The following is a 23,337-nucleotide window of genomic DNA, read 5'->3' as shown; positions in this document are numbered from 1 at the left end:
TTCCCTTTCACATCATCAATGATGGCCAGCTAATTCTGGCTTACTTGTTCCACTGCATAGTCATCAGGATTGGGAACTCCCAGGCTGACCTTTTAACTCTGTGGGGTTTTTTTTTCCATTTGGATTATCTCATGTTCTAGCTGCCCTGTAATAAGCCACTGTTTTATTTGCAAATTGCTCAGTGATAGACAGAGACGCAATGTATGTTCAAATTTTAGTTTTATTCCAGAGTTTGTTTATATTATGAAAACTAGGAAAATACCTTTATCAGGTATGCCTTTACCAGGCACATTAAGCAGAACTCACTGTATTCCATGCTAGCTGGCAATCTCAGTCAGAAGCTGAGATGAACAGAATACTCATTTTGACAGCTTTTTTTCAAGTTTTAGGTAAACTTTTTTTCAAGTTTTAGGTAAACTGCAACACAGAGATCCCTTTCTCAGTCCTTTGAAATGATTGGAGCAGTAAAGGCTGGCTATAGACTGAGACAGAAATTGCATAAATTTATTGTTGTTTTCTTATTACAAGCATCATAATGGTGAAGAGAGGCTTTTAGAAAGTTTTGTACTACTCTTTTTGTTTTTTTAATTAAGCAGTTTGCTTTAAAAATGCGTGACTGTATGTTTACAGCCATTCATTTATGGTAAAATGTCTGTAAGTATGTTGTTACACATTACACGCTGTAACAATAACTTCAATGAAAACTTGCTTTTGAATGACCCTGCAATATTTTTGTAGATATTTTTGCTTGGGCTTTCCTCCCATTAATCCTTACCCATAAAATCTGTGATAGCATGTCCAAAGCACATACATAATTCTGGCAATGTAGAGAGCTTTTGCCTTTTGTACACCTCAGCTGACAAATATGTAAACAGGAACTGATTATTCTGTCGGTCCTGTAATCGGTATTAATCCTCCTTATGGCAGCAGTGCCCAGGACACAGCCACAGAGGGGTCTCTGTGGTGAAGGAGCTCTGACAGCACAGGATAATAAATAGCCTGTCCCTCAATGAGATCCATTTTGCAGCCCCTCTTAGGCTGGTGATACCTGAGAGCAGCACCATATTTTTGCTGTTAAAGAGGGGCACAGGCAAGCAGGAGAGGTGAGAGGGTGATGTGCAAATAAGGCTTCAGACTGAGGTCAGGAGGCTGCAGAAAAGCACAGAAGGAAGGGTTACACCAAACAGCCTGTCAGCACAAAGAACACCAGTCTTGTCAAACACAGAGGGTAGGGTCAGTCTCTGTTTCTATTTAAGCCACTTTCACAGCTTCTACATTGTCTTGTTGGGCTGCTCCTTAGCACTCCCTTATCAGCATGCCTTAGGGAAAGCAGATGCCACAGGGGCATTAGGTGCTCACTGGTGTATCCTCCAAGTGGGTCTGAGTTTCAGAGGGAGCATGAGCCCAGCTGGTCATCTTCACACCACGGATGAGCAGTGCTGGCATAAGCCTCTCTTCTGCTCTGTTAGCTGATACAGCTAGAGAGAGTTTCTTGTTGGACAGAATTCATTTCTGTGGAGACAGACCAGTAGAAAAGCCATCAGCTGTAGCACAAATATTTTTGGGGAAGACGCTATCCTTGATCACTGGTAGCACAAATTACTCTGTTCTGCTGGAGAAATATTCCTAATCCACTCACTGGAAATCTTGGGTAGGAAAAGGCAAAAAGCCAGACTGAGGTGTTTTTAGTAGTATATTCAGGAATTTGCTCAAGCTTTTAGTAAAACCTCTCAGCACAGCGATTCACTTCTGAAATTCAGACTGAATTGAGGAGCTATAGGGTATCACCACTGATGATTAGAGTGAATTACCTTTCACTTTATTATAGTTTATCTATAAAGGAAAGGGATTAAATCTTTTGCAAATAAAAGCGAAATGTCATCCCCAAATGGCTATATTTTGCATGGTTTTAAACTTTGGGAATCAGGATACTAATGTTTTGGAAGGAAAGTTTCTGTGGCCCTTGCTGCAAATAGGCCAAATTCTTCTCCCCTACTATGATTTAAGAAATCAGCAAATAACAGAGATGCTGGGACTGACCATTTCTCATGCGAATCTCTTGTAGCTGAAGACAGACTCGGAGAAGCGCTCGGTTACAGACAGTGAAACTTGGGGCAGCACTGAAGAGCTGAAGAAGCCAGAGGAAGACTTTGACAGCAGCGTAGACAGCAGTGGCAAGTGGAAAGGCCTTCCCTCGGGGCTGTCTGAAGAGTCAGAGAAGGGGGGGCAGAAAACATCTCTGTCTGTAACACAGACCGGCTCTTGGAGGAGAGGCATGACTGCACAAGTAGGAACAACTCAGCCCAGGCACAAAGCAGGAACAAGTGCACTCAAGACCCCAGGTAGGAAACTTCTCTAGTTCAGATTACAGCGGTCTTAGAATGATTGATGGATGTTATAGATGTATGCACACTATATGCATATTGTTTGCTCCTCCCATAAATGACTGCAAGCTCAGATTTTAATATTAAAATAATGTTTTCATTTCTATAACTGTTAGTTTGCTACATGCAAGAAGATAATAATTTATTAGGTACACATGGGTTCATCCATAACAAAAAGTGTGATTGTATTTTGTTGTGCTATCATCTGTGTATGTCAATGTCTATTAATTCTTAGAAGTATTTCTGGTCTCATCTGTGCCTTATCCTTATTCTCTAGAAAATCTTACCTTTGATAATTCAACATACGGATAGAAATGGCCAAATATTAGAAGCTGAATCAACAAGATTTAATATTCAAAGGAGGATACTCCAAGTGATATTTTTAGTAATTTCTGAGCTAAAGCTGAATTATCACATTTCACATACTATGAGTGTTCTACAGACCACTGTTAAATGATAAAAAATTGTTAAACAAAAAGTCTTTTTACACACTTTCAGTGCTAAATGCCCCTCCTACCTAATTTTGGAAGGCCTCTCAGAAGTAGTAACCACTTCTGCAATCTAGTTTTGAAGCAAAAAATACAATGCTGGTGAAAGAGATAATTATTAAAACCATCTAATCCTAATCCATCATTTTACTAAGGAAATGTGTATTCTCAGTAGAACATTTTCTGACAAAAACAGTGCTTGCTTCAACCCCTAGTGGTAAAGGCAACAAGCAAAGATCTCAGAATAAGTTCCTGCCCTTTGTGAACCCCTTTTGTTTCTTTGCAATTTGGAACTCCTAAAGACTGATCAGTCTCTGGTCTGTGAGATCCCTGAGGAGCACTGCCATGGTGATCATATGGATACAGAAATTATATCCCTTTAATGGCAATTAAAAATGGAGATACTAAAAGGTTTGCTGAACACCAGGCTAAGCTTTCCAGATCTGTTTTGCTCAAGGTGATCAGGCAGCCACTGTGCAAAACAGAATTGAGGCCTTAACTACTAATGAGCTGTATGTTTGCTGGGTCAGAGTCTGATCTATATCATGGCATGTGCACCTGTTTGTGTAGCATAAAATGTGAGCTGGATAAAAACACGAGTGGAGTTAGTTCTGCTTTGCAGGTGTCACTCTTTATTGCATTTTAGTTTCTTAAAAGAAATTAGGTCATCCACCTCCAAAGCTTCCACAATCACTTCAAGAGTAAATTAAAAACTTTGGTATGTTTTAGGAATTATTAGTGGTATACAACAGATGCTTAGAGAGAAATTAGAATTGAAATGGAAGTTTTTATCTATTTTTAAAACGGGAAGAGAGTACTTTCTGGTATAGCAGAACATCTTCAACCTTCCTGCATGCAACAAGAAAGTTTTAAAAAATAAGGAAGAAGTGTATAAATATATGTTAAATAGACACGAGCCTAGACAGGACTGAAGAAAACCCCTCAAAAAAATCAAAAATCTTGAGAAGTCATCAAGGATACAACAAAGACTAATTAACTTGTGTAATTGATATTGTTATAGATCAAGACAATTCATTCCATAACATAATCTCTCCCTGATAATTTTGTGTGACTAAAACCAGAACAAACTTAGTCACGTGCTAAAAAAATGTAATCAATGAAAACCAAAGAACTCTGTAAGTACCACTAATTTCTACACACATAATTGATGTCATACTTCAGGAAATGTTTACTACATCTGATGTTTTATTTCCAAGTATTATTTCTTTCACAAAGAAATCTTGTTAACAGAAAAAAAAAAAAAAATTCCTCATAGTTCATTAAAGATAATTTTCTACAACTACATTTTCCACCTATATATGAAACTCAAAATTCTCACAGGAATTTCAAGCTTTTAATATTTTAAGCTTACCTGTAATGTGTCATACCGGCTATGGATAGCTGATGGGAGACTAAAGACCAAACTGGTCCGTTCCCTTAGGGGAATTCTATTTGTGTATTTTTCATTTTGTTAGTGCAATCATACAGTGTTGAAATTAGATATTTAGACATTGCACCTTAAACACAAGTGACCTTTTCAAATATGCTTTTACTTAGGAAAAACCGATGATGCAAAAGCTTCGGAAAAAGTGAAAACTCCTCTGAAAGGAGCCTCCATACAGCGATCCCCATCAGATGCAGGGAAAAGCAGCGGTGATGAAGGGAAAAAGCCTCCCTCTGGCATTGGGAGATCAACTGCTACAGGGTCATTTGGATTCAAGAAGTCTGGGTTGGGATCTTCTACCATAATCACCACGAGTGGAGCGACCATCACAAGCGGGTCAGCAACGCTAGGAAAAATGCCAAAATCTTCAGCCATCAGTGGGAAATCCAATGCAGGGAGGAAGACGAGCTTAGATGGTTCCCAAAACCAGGATGACGGTGTCCTGCACGTGAGCTCAAAGACAACTCTGCAGTACCGGAGTCTGCCTCGCCCATCGAAATCCAGCGGCAGCGGGATCCCGGGCCGGGGCGGCCACCGCTCCAGCACCAGCAGCATTGACTCCAACGTCAGCAGCAAGTCTGCGGGTGCTGCTGCCACCAAACTGCGAGAGCCAAGCAAGATTGGGTCCGGGAGGTCCAGCCCTGTCACAGTCAACCAGACAGACAAGGAAAAAGAGAAAGTGGCCGTGTCAGATTCTGAAAGCGTCTCACTGTCCAGCTCCCCTAAATCCAGCCCGACTTCGGCAAGCGCCTCTGGCACACCAGGACTTAGACAGCCAGGATCCAAATACCCAGATATTGCTTCCCCCACCTTTCGAAGGTTAGTGCATTTCTATGATTCCCTGAAGCTGCAATATATAAAGCAGGGATTTTCAGTATGTTGAAGTACTGTGCAAAAAAGCCTTTTCAGGGAATATTTTGCCACAAATAAATCAAGTACAGGGAAATGAAAGGGCAGTAATTTTTTCATACAACACCGTGATTCCTTTGAGATTTGAAGATGTTCACAGACCTGAAATGGCTGCTCCCTGAGGTTAAAGTATTTTAGGTACATCCCCATAACCATATTTTGAAGTTTAGAAGGTGGACTCACTGATCCTTATGGGTCCCTTCCTACTCAAGATGTTCTATAAGTTCAGCCACATGTGCAGTTTCTTCTCAATTCTGTGGTAAACCCCCAAAGGGAAGAAGGGCCCTATGTTCAGGCACATTCTCTTAATGGAATAGGCATTGCCATATTCTGGATGGAGTACTGAAGAGCTCTTTAAATTGTAAAGAGTTAGATTTGCTTTCGCATTGTTGGCAGCTCCAGCTACAAACACTTCATTATCTTAGCAGCTTCGTTACATTTTTCGACATAAGCATTGGCAAGGCTAAATTTCAATTGTAAATGCTCTATTGTAACATTTCTGGAAGTATAAATCTGGACGAGTGCTCTATAAATTGGGACGGAGCACTTTCACTGCTGGAGCAAAAGCCAATAGTGCCCTCTTGTGCCTACTTCCAAAATAGCATCTCCAGGCAGCTGGGGAGCTGCAGCTTAGTTTTGTGGGCTTGGTAAAATGCAAAACGGGTTCTTATGTTATTAGACATGCTTACTTTACATCATGAAAAGTTTTGCATTTATTTACCTTTAATTTATAAGCTGTACATTAACTGCAGCTTAAAATATTTCCAGAAATGCATTAAAACATCACATGACCTTTTAGTTCCAATTTTAGAGGACTTGAAGTCTATTTTTTTCATCATCACTATAGAATTTTCATATCTAGAATTGCTGGAAGATATAATGTGACATACACTCTTATCGTTCCTGCCCTTGGAGACAAACTGAGCCCATTTAGCCATGGTGCGGTTTATCCTGTCTGAGTGGTTACTACATGACTGATGACCACAGGACCATCTGTGCAAAAAAACAACCAGAGGGGAATTTTGCACAAATACTTAGATGTTTATTGAACTATGAAGGATTTTGCAAGTGTTTGTTGCAATCATTTAAGCAGATTTGAGGGGTGAGGAGTTTAAAAGCTAATGACTTGGGAATGCTTAATTACTGAATTTGGGTGAAAGTGTAATCTGTTTATGAACTAAGAAGACAAAAATGTGATTATTTTTCCTCTCTCTGGGAGGGTCTGTGCAAAGAGCACATCTGAATAGGAGTGAGTAAGAGCTGTTACTAAAGAAACAAACCATGATTATTGTGGTACGGTTAAGTGAATTTAAATTTGTGCTGCGATTGATCAACTAGGTAGGCGTGGTTTTCGTAGCAGTAATTAAAAATGTGTAGTTTGGCTCTTAGGATGTTGCGCCATGAATGTTTAATGCGGCTATCAGTTTCTCTAAAGCTATTTGTTTTACATTTAGGTTGTTTGGTGCCAAGGCAAGTGGTAAAGCTGCCTCTGCACCCAGTACTGAAGGTGTGAAACCCACATCGGCAATGCCCAGCCCTAGTACCACATTGGCACGGCAAGGCAGCCTGGAATCGCCATCCTCGGGCACAGGCAGCATGGGCAGTGCAGGTGGGCAAAGTGGTAGCAGCAGCCCCCTCTTCAGTAAACCTTCGGACTTAAATGCAGATGTTGTAAGCTTAAGTCACTCCCTGGCTTCCAGTCCTGCCTCAGTGCACTCTTTCACATCAGGTGGTCTTGTGTGGGCTGCAAACCTGAGCAGCTCTTCAGCGGGCAGTAAGGACACACCAAGTTACCAGTCCATGACTAGCCTTCACACCAGTTCCGAGTCTATTGACCTCCCTCTTAGCCATCATGGCTCTCTCTCTGGACTGACAACAAGCACTCAGGAGGTTCAGAGCCTGCTCATGAGGACTGGAAGCGTCAGATCTACTCTTTCGGAAAGGTGAGCTTGCCTATAGATACAGTGACCACAAAATAAGTGAGAGGCAAAAGGACAGGAGCCAAAAAAATAAACCCTCCACCTTTTTTGCTAAAGGGACGCTGTTTAATTAGCAGCTTAGTCCTTTATGTAATAAAAGGAAGGAAGAAAAGAGAGCTGAAAGGCATTGTAGTGTGGAATCAACTGCCTTTTAAGGTTTTACGAGCACTTTTTATATCTCAAGATTTTTTTGGGGTCCCCTTGTTCTGAAGACAATGAGAGAAAAGGGGGAAAATTGTCTAACTAAAGGCAAGTGTAAACAGCCAAGAGGCACATAATGATTCCTGCAGCAGGATCCACCTGCTGTCCCAGCATTTGGCAGTTCCAAAGCAAGGAAACCTCCAGCTGTGGGACCCCCGCTTTTCTCTTCCCATTAGCTGAAAACACAGGCAGAGCTGGTGTGTCCTGGTCTTCAGCTGACCAGTCTTGCCTTAAAATACTCAGTCTGGACAAGTTTCTTCTTACATGGTAATCATTACACAGATCCTTCCTGAAGTGCAGCTTCACTGCCAGGGAGGCAGTTTACAAGATGACATCCTTGCTATATGGTCAGTCCTGGCAAGTGCCCAGAACAGACAAAGAAATGCAAGAAAACCTTTTTCTGTTTGCTCTATTAAAGAATTTTTTGATATGCAGATGTTTTACCATTTAAGTCACATTATAAAAGGTGTGACCAACCTGGCACAGTTGAACCAAGATTTTTTTCTTTTTTTGTCTTCTTCTTTTTTTTTTTTTTTCTTTTTGAAACATTTATTTAGCTTTGGCAGGAGAGAAAAAAATAATCTTTGCTAGGAACTAAGTAACTTCTGCTTCCCATGAAAATTTTCAGGATTTGACAGTGAAACTCTTATCTCACATGGGAACTGTAAAATCAATATTAAATATTTCATTAACCTTTGATTAAAAAAATAAAATTTTACTGAATCAGTCAAAAGTATTTTAAACTAAATTAGTTTTTAACATTTTTAGCATTTTAAGGAGAAAAGCCCTTTAACATACAACGTCAGGTTTTTTTGCTTTATATATAAACTCAGAGATTTTTCGATACCCATCCTTTGTATAGAAGGAATTCACTTTCTGTAAGCCATCATTTAAAAAAACTTCATAATCAAAACCTTGAGAAATCTAGATGGAAACTTTTCATAGATTTCATTTTCTTGTGTTGTATTCATAAGCATTACTATATCAGCAAAAATCACACCTCTTATTAATATAGAAATTATGATACGATTATATACTAATGTATTATTTTAATAATTATAATACATATACATGTACCAATATTACATACACTACCAATATGTAGTATTGTTAACAGTAGTTATAAATACACTGATACCAGAGAAATTTGTAGTTTGCACCATAACTTTAATTTTTTAAGTAGATATTTGAATTAGTGTGCTACAAACTGAATGTGACAATATTTCTTAAAAGGTCAGTTATTAATACTAAGCTTACAAAATCCTTCACTGCCACATATATGGATGGTGAGGTCAATAAAATGATGTGGACCAGTATGAATTCATGCCAAAAATTATATTGATACGCAGGACCTTAAAAATCATGTTTCAAAAATTAATGGCTTGGCAGAAGTTTCTGAGCAACCCCCACTGCTAATACTTTATGTGTTTGTTCAGTGACTTAATTTCAGTGGTTCCAAATTCTTTGCCGTTGGCAATATTTTAAAGTTTCAGATTAGTCCATATGGGGATGTTGTGATTGAGTCCAGAGAGAGCCATTCTTCATGTTGATCTGGCCTCAAAACAAATAAATGTACCTAGAGTAAATGGTGTCATTTCTTAAATTATAGCCCCAACAGGGTTTTTGCAGTTTGATTTTTCTGAAAGGTCTGATACAAATGCTGGGTTTCTAAACTCTTTTATAGATGAAAACTTACTTGTAGCAAAGTATTTTTTCACAACAAAAGCATTGATTTGCAACGTTGGAGACAGATATGCTTGGCAGCACATTATGTCCTTTTTTCTTTGTAATCTCATATTTGAAATGCCTTTGATTATACTAATTATAGCATGGCGTAGCATAAAAATTATCTGCAAGGAGGTTTTTTCTTTTTCTTCAGTCACCCTAGAGCTTTCAAAAGGCTGAATCAGCAGTCCTTATAATCAGATGAACTGATATAAAGTAGGGACAAGATCAGACCAATGTGCACAATGAGGTACAACTAGCAAGTAACATAAAGTCTATGCAGAGAAAATGCAGGAAAAGCTGAAAGAGAGGAGAGAGCTAATGATAGATGATATTAAAACAAAAAGGGTTTTTTTCACTGAAGCATTAGCTGTAATTTGATGGATAAGTATCAGTAATGGGAAGCATACTAAGAGGAAATGAAATGGTTGAAGATATCTTTGGTTTAGTGGTCCTGATGAACTTTTCATTTCCCTGCTTCAGACAGAGCCTGAAAACCTGCAGTCATTAGAACTGGAGCAAAATTTTCAAAGGCTCTCTGCTGAGGAAAGAATGAAGAGGAGAGTTGGGATGAAGAGCAAGGGGATTATGGGAAGGCCAGTTTGCCTGGAAAAATACAAAAGACATTAAACAAAAATAGGTTAATTAACAAACAACATGAGATTAGTCATTAACAGCCTTGTAAATAATAAAGGCTAATTTAATTCATTTGCAGGAAAATATGCTCTCTGAATGGCAGAAAAGTAGTAAATGCAATAAAAATCCTGAATTTACTAAAGCTTTAAGCACTATTCCTGATAACACTCTCATAAGCAAATGGGGAAAATAAAAGTGCTAGTTGGTAAAGAGTTACTGAAGATGAGTGACCAAAGGCTGATTAGTCTGAAGGGATTTAACAGGGCAGGGTATATTTGCACAGGTACAAAATGGAAAATAGTGGGGCTATCTTGCATAACATGTGTACAGAGCTGTAGTGCTGTGCTGGGACAAAGCATTTTGAAAATGAAAATGTTGCATATGAGTTTTAGAAAGTAGATATCCCGTTATACTTGAGACTTTGGGATGTCAAGTTTTAGGAAGAAACAGCTGGAAAGAACACAGAAAATGAGAACAAGATCTCTAGAACAAGATCTACATTTTCTTTAAAGGAAAATAGCCCTTGACTGCCTCCAAAAAAAGAGTCACCTTTCATGGAGACAGGAAATCTGCAAGGTCTCTGCTATTTTTGCCCCTCTGTCCCTCCAGGGATGCTCAGATGTTGCCCACATTTTCAGGCTGCCCACTGAGTGATGGTACAGCATCAAGGCAGAGCTCCCTGACAGCTCCTGGTGTGCAGTGTTAGAGCTTACTCTAGCCAAATTCTGTAGCATTCAGTGAGATTCTGTTGCAATGTAACAACCAGAGAACAGACTCAGTAAAGCAAGCAAAAAATTTTTTTTTCCGAAGGAAGGCAGATTTTGCATCTCTCTTAGGCCTTCTGCTGGTTTTACACTAGCAGTATTTGGAAAAGTCTAATTCTACTGTCATAGCAGTGTAGCTCCCTGTATGGGAGGACACTTGTATTTTACCTTACAGCAATTTGGAGGGGTTAAAATGATCATGCAGGTACTTATCCTTTAAAATAAAAACATCTTCTGGGGTTAATTGAAAATATTACTGCTTTAGTTGTAAAATTTTCCAGATGGACACACCACCTGTAGTTCTTTCAAACCCTTAATTGCTGTTGAGCGTTGCAAATTTGTAACTTACTTCTGCTTAATCCGAAGGACACAGCAAGGAAGGCATAAAAATGCAGAAATATAGAAAAAAACATGGTCTGATCACCAGTAATCTGCATTTTAAGATCTGCATTTTAAGATTAGCAGAGTGGAAGTGGTTTTTAGTTACATGACTGGCTTTCTGTAGTTTGCTTTTAAAGAATGCTTAGTTTTGAGTGCTATGAAAGTGCATTGAAATCCCCTTAAGCCCTTCAAGACTTTCAATTATTTTAAATTATTATAATTGATAGTTGTGGTTTTAAGGTGAGAAACAGTGCATCATGTATCAGATTTTCTTATATGCCTAGCCTTTGTAGAAACAAATTTGTATGACCCATATCAGCTTGGCCCAGCCTGTCATGGAGCTCTCTAGTTGTTTCCTAGCTTGCAATAATTTTTTTTATTCCCTAACAGCTCTGAAAGAGTTAGACGTAGCTCAAGGATATTCTTCTAGGGCCCTTGGGCCCTTTCCTGAGATAACCTCATCACCAAGGGCAGGTGGAAAATGAGGAATGTAAGGCTTCCTGTAATTTCCCTCATAGAAGTTGCAGTCAGTTTCAGCAGTGTAAAATAAACAAAAGAGAAGGAGATACAGTGGGCTTGATAACTTCAGCCTATGTCTTCATTCATCTTTTTGCAAGATTGCTTTTTCCAGTTTACATGGCAAAGGAAAATATCAGGAATATGATTATATTCTCATCCTCACTTTATATTGCCCTTTGTCCAGGTATGCATTGCTTTTTTCAAGAAAGGACTGTCTTTATTATTATTATCAACTTTAGAGATGTGAGGTAAATTAAGTTCTATCTGCCAAAAGTCCAGTTTCTGTGGAAGCAATGAACCCAGATTTGGTGGATGAATGATTTCAGATATTAAAAAGATAAGGGCAGTTTCTGGTCTGATATAATAGTTACTTACTAAGCACAGAAACTATGCTTAATGGTTTCATACAATTATCTAAAATCTAGGAGCATCTTTGTAAGCGTTATTATTTTTTAAATGACACACATTGAGCATTTGCTACACTCAATGCAGTTGCAATAACTCCATGTTTATGCTGAGGAGTATTAATCCCTATTGCATTTGATCATCTGAATTCAAAAGATTTTTGGAAAATCCTATGGTCACTCTTAACCTGCTTATACAACTGGAATACCTTTTGGCTTGTGGATTGGTTTAAAGGACAACTGACTCCTTTATTTTTAGAAAATGTGCTATAGATTACTTTTAAGTATATATATCTCCAAGTCAAAGTTATATTGGAAAATACATTTTTCATTTGGACTTTTAAGTGTTTGCATAAGAAGCTGGTGTTATCATCATGCTTATTCATCTTGAAATTCAGAGGTGCAAAAAGGTAAATATAGGCATATCAAGTCCTCATTTTTAGCTGTGAAGGAAAAAAAAAAAAGTGCATCATTCATTCAAATTTATGTTTTCTTTTTGTGAGCTATTCCAGGTCCTGTTAGTTATGTTGGGAGCAAAATGCTGGAAATACAGTCCTCTTTCTGACATGGGACTACTCCCACATGGACCATGATAACTGGGCCTGTGCTGAAATACTGCTGATTTTCTCCTTCCATTTGCTTTCTCCAAATGCAGAACAAGGCCCTTTATTTAACTAGTAAAATTGTCTATAAAATTTCCTGGTGGTAAGAGTAGTTTGCTTCCATTTGCCCAACCCCTGATAGTAACCCCTGATTGTCCATGCCAACAGTGTCTTCACTGCCTTTACCTGCTAGGATCAAGGATACATCACCCACAGCACAACAGGAAACAAACTCCTTGTCTGTAGGGTAGCAAGGGTCCTAAGTTACTGCTGCTCTCAGAGGTGTGATTATGATATGTAACACAGAAGCTTTCAAAAGCCATTTTGCCATTTCATCCATATGGTGACACTAAGCTATGTTCCAAAGGGAGAGAACCTTGCAATACTTACTTGATGATAACTAGTTCAAACCACACCCACCAGAGACCAATTTACCAAGACTTTATGATGGAATGCTGAAATGACACTTGGAAGGAGGGCTACTGGATGCTCTTCTAGTGATGGGGTTTAAATGAGGAAAACTCCATCCATGTATTTTGGGTAATCAGCCACTCTGACACTTTGTGTGCAGGAAAATGGAACAACATTGCTCTGGTGCCACTTTTCATTGTCCCCACCATCGCCTTACTGTGTGAGCCCCTCAACAACAGAAAGCCAAGTGTCTGAATCTTTAGGACATATTTCTACATGCAGAGCTGTCATTTGGCTTCTGGCAAGGCCATGCTGCCTCTTAGCAGGTGCCACAGCCTTCATTTCTTTTGGAAATCTATTGCCTTATCATAAACAACTGTGAAAAATAAAGATTCATACTGTGACCATATGATTCTCACACAGATTGCAGAGCAAAGCTGTAGAAAGGTTAGAAATGGTAAAGAAGCACTTCTTTCTGATTTGGACTGTCTCCAAATTGTTATTGACCCAGCCCAGAGCATGTCTAGATGAAAAACGGATGTGCAGAGGTCCATGTCCTGTTGTTCCTTCCAATGACTAAAGGATTTATCATGAAAGTTATATTAAAAGGCATTAAATGACCTTCTGTTATTCACACAAACCTAGAGCTTTAAAATTTGTAATTCTGAACAGTCCTGTTTACTGTATGTCCTTAGGGATTTTTTTTGTTTTAACAGCATGCAGCTTGACAGAAATACACTACCCAAAAAGGGATTAAGGTATATATATATTTTTTTGATTAAGGTATATATTTTTTTTGAGCATGACTGCTGCTTCTCTATTTTCTTGTAACCTTTTCTATGCTGCCTCTATTTTTCCTTCTCCTTTTGTTGATCCTGTTTACAAAAGAGTTCTTGGAATTTCAATTCAAACCAGAAAATGTAAATTTTAACAATGGACTTTTTCTTTCCATGTCTGCCAAGGAATAAATCTTTTTTCAAGATATACCATGGAAAATAAATACTATTAGGGATCATTTCCTTATGGAATGAATCTTAAAAGGCATTGAATTCTGGAGACCTAAAAGAGACAGAAAAATATACTTATGCAATTCAGTAGGACTAATTATTGAAAACATTATGGAGAAAAAAATATTTTAGAGGTGGATCTGACTTTGGACTCATGCAAACACTCATGCAATTTGAACTGGAGAGTTATTGAAGGGTAGGCCTAGAAAATATTAATTTTACTATCCAAGGTTTGTAAGTATAAAATGTGTGTTGCTCCATACAGTTTCCTTAGTCCTTATCCAGCAATACAGAGTCCAGTTTTGCTACTAACACTTCACTTAATTCTGTCTTCATCAGAGAAAACAGAATTTATCCACCCTTTTCTCTCCTCCATGGTGAAAAGAGCAGATTATTAGGTAACTTGTCTAGTCTCATGAGGCATGGAAGCCCATCTCCCCAATCCAGGAAGAAGATTTGGCAAGCAGGGATATATGTGCATGCACACAGACAGTGCAGCTTTCCAATAACTGAGATTGCACCATTAAATGTCATGAGTTATGAATAAATATTTGTGAAATTTTAAGATAGTGCTAAACTATTGTCACTATAATGCACCTTCTGACCTCCTGCACTAGCTGTTCCTTAATAAGAATTTAGTCAAATTTTCTATCATCACAGAACAATCCCTTTGGATTTGGAGAGAATGGAGAAGGTGGAAGACGTTAAAGGCACAATGGGGACCCTGCGAGGATACTATGGGATGTTCAAAGTTTGTGGCTGTACAGCTGTAATGGCGGCTGAAAGCGAATTGGAGTGGGAATAGTGCTTATAGGCATATAAGAATGCTCAGTTAGCCCAGGAAAAAAAGTCAGTTTGGTTTAATGTGCAGAGATCCCAGTCCAAAACTCAGATCCTGAGTTCTTGTTTTGCTATCTTTCCAATCTGATAACCACTCAGTAACTCTGTGCTCTACTACCATTATAAGCAAAGATCATAGCTGTATTTTTGAAAAGAGAGAGGAAGTAAATATTTAATGAGGACAAGATGGTTTACTGCTGTAAAATATTGTACAAAACCCCAAGCGCAACACAAGAACTTGCATGCTCATTTAATCTTCTCTCTAAGCAGAAACACTTGTGCCTCACAAGCCTGAAGCCAGAATATCAAAAGCCCTTTGTGCTCTGCTGTTTTGGGGAACACTGATGGCTCATGACAGTAGCGGAGAAGGTGTTCATTTCTCAGCAGGATATTGTCTGATTGAAGCATTTCTTTGAGATTTTCAGACATGGCTGAAAACAAATCTCTTGATTAAGACCCACACTCTCTGCACATTTTAATGTTTAGTCAGTGCCAGAATTTCCCTTCTTCCATCTCAGCCAAGGCTGGATCAGTAGTGAATTACCAGCTCTCCCTCTTGGCCCACATGTCACATTGCACTTATTTTATTGGTTTACCATAGGAAGCAGTTGATTTATTATTTGATTGCCAAACTTCTTCCTTCCAGAGAACTTGTTTCAGCTAATTGTTTATTTTTCCTGTCCCTTTCCCTCCCCTGAGCTTGGGGCAGGACACAATGTCAGGTAGCATTCAGAGCGGCAGACCTTGTGCATATGACCATGAGTAGCTGTCATTACCAATGCAAACTCCTTTTTCAGAGTTGTTGGTCTGTTTCACTCCTGTTGTCTAATCAATTGCCCACATGATGTGTGACAGATGTCATTGTGCAAGTGGCCACTAACGTTCCTTGGCTTCTATTCTGCTCATTCCCCATCCTAACCATACAGCTTCCAAGCTTTTGCATCAACCTGTACACTTCCTATAGCTTTGAAGTCCTTTTCTGTCAGCTCAGTTGTCTGTCTGCTATGGTTTATCATCCTGTCTCTTCAAAAGAAGGGAATGCTGTTTTGGGGAGGGGGATGAAGAGTAAGGGGGATTCAAGTCCTGTATGTTTTCAATGTAACCTAATGGTAAATTCTACCTAGTTAAAATCTCTGGTGATAATCACTTGACTGGACTTGACGTTTTCCTAGGGATTTGTTCTGTGTAACTGGTGAAGGGTATTTATGTGACAGCTGTTTCTTTCTAAGACATCACCTTGTCATTGTCTTGAGCATGCCAGCTGTGGTTTTTCAGATATACACCATCATCCCGGCAGACAAGTCAGGAGGAAGGCAAGGAATGGCTGCGCTCACACTCAACTGGAGGCCTGCAAGACACTGGCAGTCAGTCCCCACTTGTTTCTCCTTCAGCTATGTCTTCATCTGCAACTGGAAAATATCACTTTTCCAATCTGGGTAAGTGCTGTTTCCCTTCACTCTTTCTCCCCCTCTATAATAGAACCATAAAATTCAGCTGTACATATTTCTTAGTCTGCCAGACAAGGTAGTTTATTCTTAACATCACCATCACCATATTGTTGTACCTCACTAATGAGGGGAAACTCACAGTGTGGTTAATGAAGTGGGTCAGGGTGCCACTTATTTTGCACAGAGGCAAAAACGTAGCACGGATTCTTTATGACTTGACCAAGGAGATAAATTTTGAGGGAGACCTGGAAATTAGCTCCTAGTTCAAAGTTATTCATCTTTTAGGTTTCACAGTCAGTTGGATTCTTTCCAGTGGTTTTAGTGAATGTCAGAAACTAAACACTGCATTTTGCCTACATAGAGGTTTACTTTGAGACAGACCTTTTCAATGTGTTTCAGTAGCTGGCCCTGGCTGTAACTGCACTGGGCCCAATCCAAACCTAACCTTGAATGCAATATAGTATTTTGGGATGTGGGTGACATTGCAGTTTTATTTGGTTATGAACCAAGGTTTACATTTGGTTCTTCTGAATATTGTTTCAAATTAATCCAACACAAGTTTATTTTTATAGTATTATTTCTTTCTTTAATTCTGAATAAAACCCACTTATCTCCACTGTACTTCACACATACTTAGGTTCACAATGAGCTTTTTATGATTTAGACCCCTAGTAAGGAGTTACTAGCATCTTATGAAGAATTAAGACTTTTATCTCTCTGTCACAGCTTATGGGATCTATAGGTTATGATCACTCAAAAGAAATTTGATCAGACATACACATGTTAGTCTTTACTACAAACAGGAAAAGAAGTTGAGCTAAGCTACATTTAAAAATGAAGTTGGATCCTTGCTAAACAAGCCACTGCTTTGGATTTTCCTCCTGTAGTTTTAGACACAGTTTTTTCTGTGTCACAGTTCTAAGCAGTGTTTTTTCACTATATTATTTTCTGTTTACAATAATCTCATTTTCTTTTTGTTCATAATTCTTGTGAACTCACAACAGAGAGAAATAAATCATGGGGTTTAAAATTTATTTTTTCATTGTCCTTTGCTTTATTTCAGTTTTCATAGCCCTATGGTATAATTTGCTCTCACAACACAGCTGTTCTGATAGTTTATAACTTAGGACATATCTTGGATGATCTAAACTAAAAGTCCAAATACTGAGGCTGAATTTGGCTTGACAGTTAGCTTATTCTTCTAGACATTGAAGTTGTGTGGTCCAGGGGAACCATAGGCTTTCTTCATACTGGCAAAAGAGCTTTGTGAAAGCTTAAAGTAGGTTCATCAACGCTGTTCTTGATTTCAACCGTGTCTGACTACCCCTGTTTATTACGATGAGATTCAACTGAGGCCTTTGCACGAATACTTAACCTAATATAGTGGTAGGTGCTCCTGAAAATCCAAGGACAAATGTCTTATATATGCAAATATACTTTGGCCTTAACAGCAGTCATTAATACAGATGAAATATGAAATACAGATACTGATTTATTAGAGGAGCTGCTCATAAAAATACTTATGACCTCTTATTCCTTTTTAACTTTTGAATCGCCCCCATTGATTTTCTGTGGGCTGCCAAAGGGTGTTCAGACACCAGTGTTTTAGTGTTACCATGTGTTTTATAGGATTCATGTCATCCAGCTCCTTTGAGGCCACCTTTTTGTTGAAGCTTTAAATGTAGGAATAAAAGCCTTCCATTGTCTCAACAGCATGAAGTCCACCTAACTGTGCTAGTCCTACATTACAGTTTTGTGCAGAAGCAAAATTCACTTAATGGAAATATGCTTCATTAATAAAGCTTTTTATTCCAGTGAGTCCAACCAACCTATCACAGTTTAACCTTCCTGGACCCAGCATGATGCGTTCAAACAGCATCCCTGCACAAGACACTTCTTTTGATCTCTACGATGACTCCCAGCTGTGTGGCAGTGCCACGTCCTTAGAAGAGAGACCACGAGCAATCAGTCATTCAGGTTCATTCAGGGACAGCATGGAAGAAGGTAAGACTGAGAAATTACTTAGATTGGCAAACACGTCCCAAAGTAGATGTCCAAAACATAGTAAAATTTTAAAATATTTCTTCTGCGCCCTGCACCACAGAAATGATGATTCTGTGAAGCTTTTATTGATTCTGCTGAGTTGGACTCACAAGCCTTTCTTATCCTGAAACATGGAAGGTATTACTTTCACCCAGTAATAAGCAATCCTGTATGTATCTCGTACATGCACAAATCCTTTGTGAGAAATTTTGGAGGAAAGGAAGCCATTCTTGGAAAATTATTCTTTTTTCCTCTAAATGCAAAATGTCTGAACGTACCTTGACAACTGTGTTTCTCTGCTTTCTTCATCCTACTTCTGTGCTTCCTTTTTATTCCCCAAACACTAGTGCTGCTTAACATCTTCTTTCTTTTGTAGTCATTTAAATTCCCCGCTTTCCTACAGCCTCCTGCAGCAAACACCATGTGAATTTCTTTATTGAAATTCTGTAATTTGAACTGACCTCACTACTTTATGCAGATTATTACTGTCTGCTTTCGTTAATGCTATCTGCAACATCTGGAACTTGGTGAATATTTTTGTTTGGTTTTGGGTTTTGCTCTTTTTTCATCCAGAGAGATTGACAACTCCTGATTAAATGCACTTTAACATTTTCTTCTGACTAACATTTCTGGTAAATCTGATTATTTTCAGTATTCCCATGACTGCAAAGTCCTTAAACCCTTTAATTAAACAAAAAAGACAACTGAAATTCCATGGATTTAATTCTATAACACTCATCTTGCTTACTGCTAAGTGATTACAATGTAAATCATCTTTATAATAAATTAGAAAAGTCTTGCCTTAGCCCCAAAAGTCACAGTTACAAGATGAAAGGGTGAAAATGCCCTAGATAAAACAACAGACAAATAAGACTTCTACTTTCTGATTCCTTTTACTGTATTTTAGATGATCTATCAGGCAGACATCTGGGTATGTAATACTAGCAGCAGGGTGCAGGACAACTCAAGCTGTGAGTTGTCAGCGCAGAGAGGATGGCTGACTGCACAGAAGAATACCACATAATTCAAGGACAGAGCTGACTACAGACTCTTTGCTGAGGAACAGAATTATCAAAGGAAACACTGGAAGAATAATAGAGAAAACAAAGCAATTAATGCATAGAAAAAGAGATGTTAAATGTAGAATTTCAGTAATGGGCCACCAGTGGGTTTGATGAAAGCTTTTTCATTAGTTCTGTTTCATATCCAGCTGGAGTGGATAACTGTGATCAACCTGAGTAAATGAAAGTCAATGCAGCAGCAATAAACTGTTTTCAGCAGTTTATGATCATTAGAGATTAGCATTAAATGATGCTGCTAGAAGGTCAGATATTTTAAGATAGGAGGAAGGTTAAAGTGAAACAAGTGAGGTAATGCATAGAGCCACTCAGAGTTGTATGAGTGCAGAATGGCAGTTTAGCTCAGACATCTAAACCAGAGACTGAAAATCAAGCATGCTTTGGAAGCCACACCTTTTCAATGGCCAGTGTAGCACATTTCTATAAATACAAAACTAAATTTAAAGTCCATTTGGCTAATCCAAGTATTCTTGTAGTGTCTGGTTTTTGCAGACAGATAGCTATTGAAGCAAAACACTTTTTTTATCAAACCCTGGCAAGTGGTAAATATTTTTTTTTAAATCTTGTAAAACAAAAAATACAAAGAGGTAATGAAATAAATTATCTTCTTTGAAGTTGTCTGTGGGTATAGCCTTCCTCAGGAGAGTCATCAGATTCAGAAGGGTCAATATTTTTTATAGTTTTAGTCTTTATTTGTCATTCCAGGCAGGCCAGGAACCCCATTTCTTAAAGTGCAGCCCTGCAACATTCACTCAATGCTCTTGAGGCTGACTCCACTGAGGACTAAGGGAAATATGTCACTACCCCTCACAGTTACCCCTTCTCTTGGACTACAACCTCACAGGTCAGCCTTTCTGAGGAAAGCTCGGGAGCACACCCCACAGAACATGAACTGTTTTCCAAAGCACAGTCTCTTACCAAAATAATTTGCTCAGCTTAGGACAGGTGTATAAACAGCTCGATTTCTGGTTTCTCTGAAGAGTGTATTTATCAAGTGATTTCTTGTCAAAGCAACAAAAGTGATGCTTGGTTTGCTGATAATAATACAAAGTGTCATTGCTCACTCACCAGCCCCATATACAGGAGAATGTTTTTTTCTGTAGAGGACAATCTTTCTAAATGCGGGGAAATCTATCAAAAGCTTTTTTATACTGATAGCTCATAATTGATTTTTATGGAAAATTGGTGCTCATTTTAAAAATTTGTTTGCTTATTGAGCTACATGGGGGAAGTTTTATGCTTTCAGCTGTATTTCATGTTATTTTCCTTTTCTTAAAGTACATGGGTCCTCATTATCACTTGTCTCCAGCACATCCTCTCTCTACTCTACGGTGAGTATTGATATTTTAGAAAAAAGTTCTGCCTGCCTTTGTTCTTGTTCAAATTTCAATACTTTGAGATCTAAGAGAATTAGAATTCCACTGCAGTAAAGCTGGAATGTTTATTTTCAGCTTTGTACTACTGCATACTATTTTAGAAAACAGTCTTTTCACCTTTTTATGTGAATTGCTTATTAGTGTTTAAAATCATACAGTATACATCTGGAAAGTAAAAAAGAAGGTGAGAGTCTAAGAGTGTCTCTCTTATGGGGGTCCTTATGCTATTGTAGTTGACCATTTTGAGTCATTTTGCTTACCTTCAGCTAGTGCATAATTTAGAAAATTATTTATATCCTGGCCTTGTTTGAGGTAAACTTCTTGAAAACTTCAAGATTACCTTAGGGTAAGGGAGGTGTAATTTGGAGTTTAAGTGTCTACTGATTTTTCTTGCAAGTGGCAGCATTTAAATGTTATTTACAAAGAAAAGAGAATAACTTTCTAAAACTTTAATCTTCATTAGTTAGATTAATTAGATTGAGTAATACCTGTTTCTATCTCCAGAATTACAGTCAGAGTTAAGCTTCTCACTTATGTTTTGGTGGTTGAAAAAATCTTTAGAACTATTTCCTTGTCTATGAGACATTACCATCAGGGTAATGGGAAGGTGTGACAAAAATTATAATTCAAGCTTTTATGTCAAAGTTTAAAAGAATATTATTAAACTGATAGATGAAAAAAAAATCAAGCTGTAAAGTGACACAGGATGCTTTCAGCACCCAGTGAGTAGCTCTGAAATATCTTGTGTTCTGATGATGTGTAATGTAGCAAGAATTTACTAATACTTACTATTTATATAACCTTTTATATTTCAACAGAGTATCTTGGAAATATTAACTAAACCCCATGATATTAAAGAGTGGTATTTTCCCTGCAAAATAAACTTTAAACTGTTTACCCAGGTTCATACTAAAAATATCTTCTGACTGTGAATTCACATTGCAGCTGAGCCCCACTCCTTAAGTAATGGATAATGTAGGCAAGATAATGGAAACTGCAGAAAAATCTGAAAAGGGCCAGAAATAAATTGGTATAAATAATTCCTATGATTGACTTTTAGCAAAGATTTTTGATCTGAATTTCTTCTGCTTGAGCCCTCTTTGAAAATGGTTTAAACTTTTCAGCAATTAATCAAAAAATGATGCACAAGTGGAGTAGGAACCTGAAAAGTTTACCTCTCAGTATCACATCAGTTGAGTGAAGAGAGCAATGGGATAGCTTCACAGGGTTATCTCAATTAAATGTATTTGTCAGATTTCTCAAGCATTGTCTTAAGCCTTAGTGCTAGTGTTTTCTGCGACCTAATCACTGGAGAAATTCAATCAAAGTACTAAATGAAGATCAAGACCTTCATGTATAATTGCCAGAGGATAGTTGAAAATCTTCAAGTTATTATCTGAAGATTGTTTCTTTGGGAATTAGAATATGAGATTCAGAAGAGACATTTCATTATTTTCTGCCATTGAATGAGTCCAATGACACAGAAATTTTGCATTCACTACCCTTTTCTGCATATATTGGCTTTCTTGACTTGCTTTTGGGTTTTCAGGACTTAACTTGCATAGACTGGAAATCTAGCTTGTAGAGATATTCATGTACAGAGACTTCAGTTTTGTTTCACAGAAAAATATACCGTGTGAGCAGACATAGTAAACTGATTCAGTTTTGGCAGTGAATTCATTTAGCCCTGTGAGTAATTGAAAAAATTATGATAGGTTGTCTCCTGTTTCAGTCTCCTCCTGCTCAGTAGGTGAAACACTTAAATTTTCCCATATTTAGTTAATTGCCAATTTCCCGCACTGGCTCTCAGCATTAGCTGCACTTTGACTCCCTGGGCTTCATTGATTGTGCTAGGCCATGCTCAGAGGAGTTCTATAAGGACATGTCATTTGTACCTTAATGTTCTAAGACTTCAAAAAAAGAAAAATAATCCTTGCAAGGATGGGATGTGTGCATGTAATGCAGAAGTAGAGTGAGAAAAATAATTTTTTCCTTTTAGATTCTGTTGCAACTATGGCTGAGTCCTGGGTTACAATGGTGTGAGAATAAACTTAAGTAAAAACTACTGAGATGCATTTGGTTGTCAGATTCTATTTTTTTAAAGGTGGTCCAAAATCCTGGCCTTTCTCATTCATTTACTTCCTTCAATGCCCACAAAATCTGACTGTTGAGAGCCACCTCCCTGAACTTGGGGAGAGGCAACGCTTCCTTGTGCATTGAGGGAGTTGCCTGGCAAGGACATGTAGCAATGCCTTCATCAGCAGGTTTGGTGCTCCAAGGACAAGGACCATGTCCCAACATGGCAGTTTTAGGAAAAAGTCACCAACCCTAATCTTTGTTTTTGTTGTCACAGAAAAAATTATAAGGAGACATTGACACCTCAATCCTTTTGTGACCCTCCATGCACTACATATTTGATGTAATAATGGGAATAGAATAAAATTTTCTTTCTGAAGGCAGATCTCCTTTTTGTAAACATAGAAAGTTAGTGTATCACATTGGTGATGGGGAAAAAAATCATTATACTAAATCATCCTCACCCAGCAATGTGTCAGGTATTAGAGTAGTTTGAGCCAAAGGCATTTCTAAGTGTTGCCAAGGTAAATATAATAGCATCACAGGATGTTTAGTGACTGCTAACAGATAAGCATGTATGGAAAAAGGCATTTTCCAGAAGTCTTCTTCCCTTATGCAAGG

At 38.2% G+C, this 23,337-nt stretch overlaps 1 protein-coding gene across 7 annotated transcripts in view; it reads left to right on the top strand.

Moving 5' to 3' along the window:
* NAV3 (neuron navigator 3) overlaps positions 1–23,337 on the top strand; it is a 249,998-nt gene that overhangs the window by 187,585 nt on the left and 39,076 nt on the right. For 4 of the 7 annotated variants that reach the window (XM_059846871.1, XM_059846869.1, XM_059846868.1 and 1 more), the window contains 7 exons: positions 2,066–2,342; positions 4,430–5,135; positions 6,680–7,168; positions 13,564–13,605; positions 15,970–16,130; positions 17,958–18,146; positions 20,543–20,595. In XM_059846871.1, coding sequence (XP_059702854.1) covers positions 2,066–2,342; positions 4,430–5,135; positions 6,680–7,168; positions 13,564–13,605; positions 15,970–16,130; positions 17,958–18,146; positions 20,543–20,595 — 1,917 coding nt within the window. The remainder of the gene's footprint in view (positions 1–2,065; positions 2,343–4,429; positions 5,136–6,679; positions 7,169–13,563; positions 13,606–15,969; positions 16,131–17,957; positions 18,147–20,542; positions 20,596–23,337) is intronic. The other 3 variants (XM_059846870.1, XM_059846872.1, XM_059846873.1) reach the window with 3 other exon arrangements.

The sequence above is a fragment of the Haemorhous mexicanus genome, chromosome 5, assembly GCF_027477595.1.
Source record: "Haemorhous mexicanus isolate bHaeMex1 chromosome 5, bHaeMex1.pri, whole genome shotgun sequence".
NCBI classification, from domain to species: domain Eukaryota; kingdom Metazoa; phylum Chordata; class Aves; order Passeriformes; family Fringillidae; genus Haemorhous; species Haemorhous mexicanus.
The sequence above is the reverse complement of the archived record's forward strand: the minus strand, read 5'-3'. Positions and strand labels throughout refer to the sequence as shown.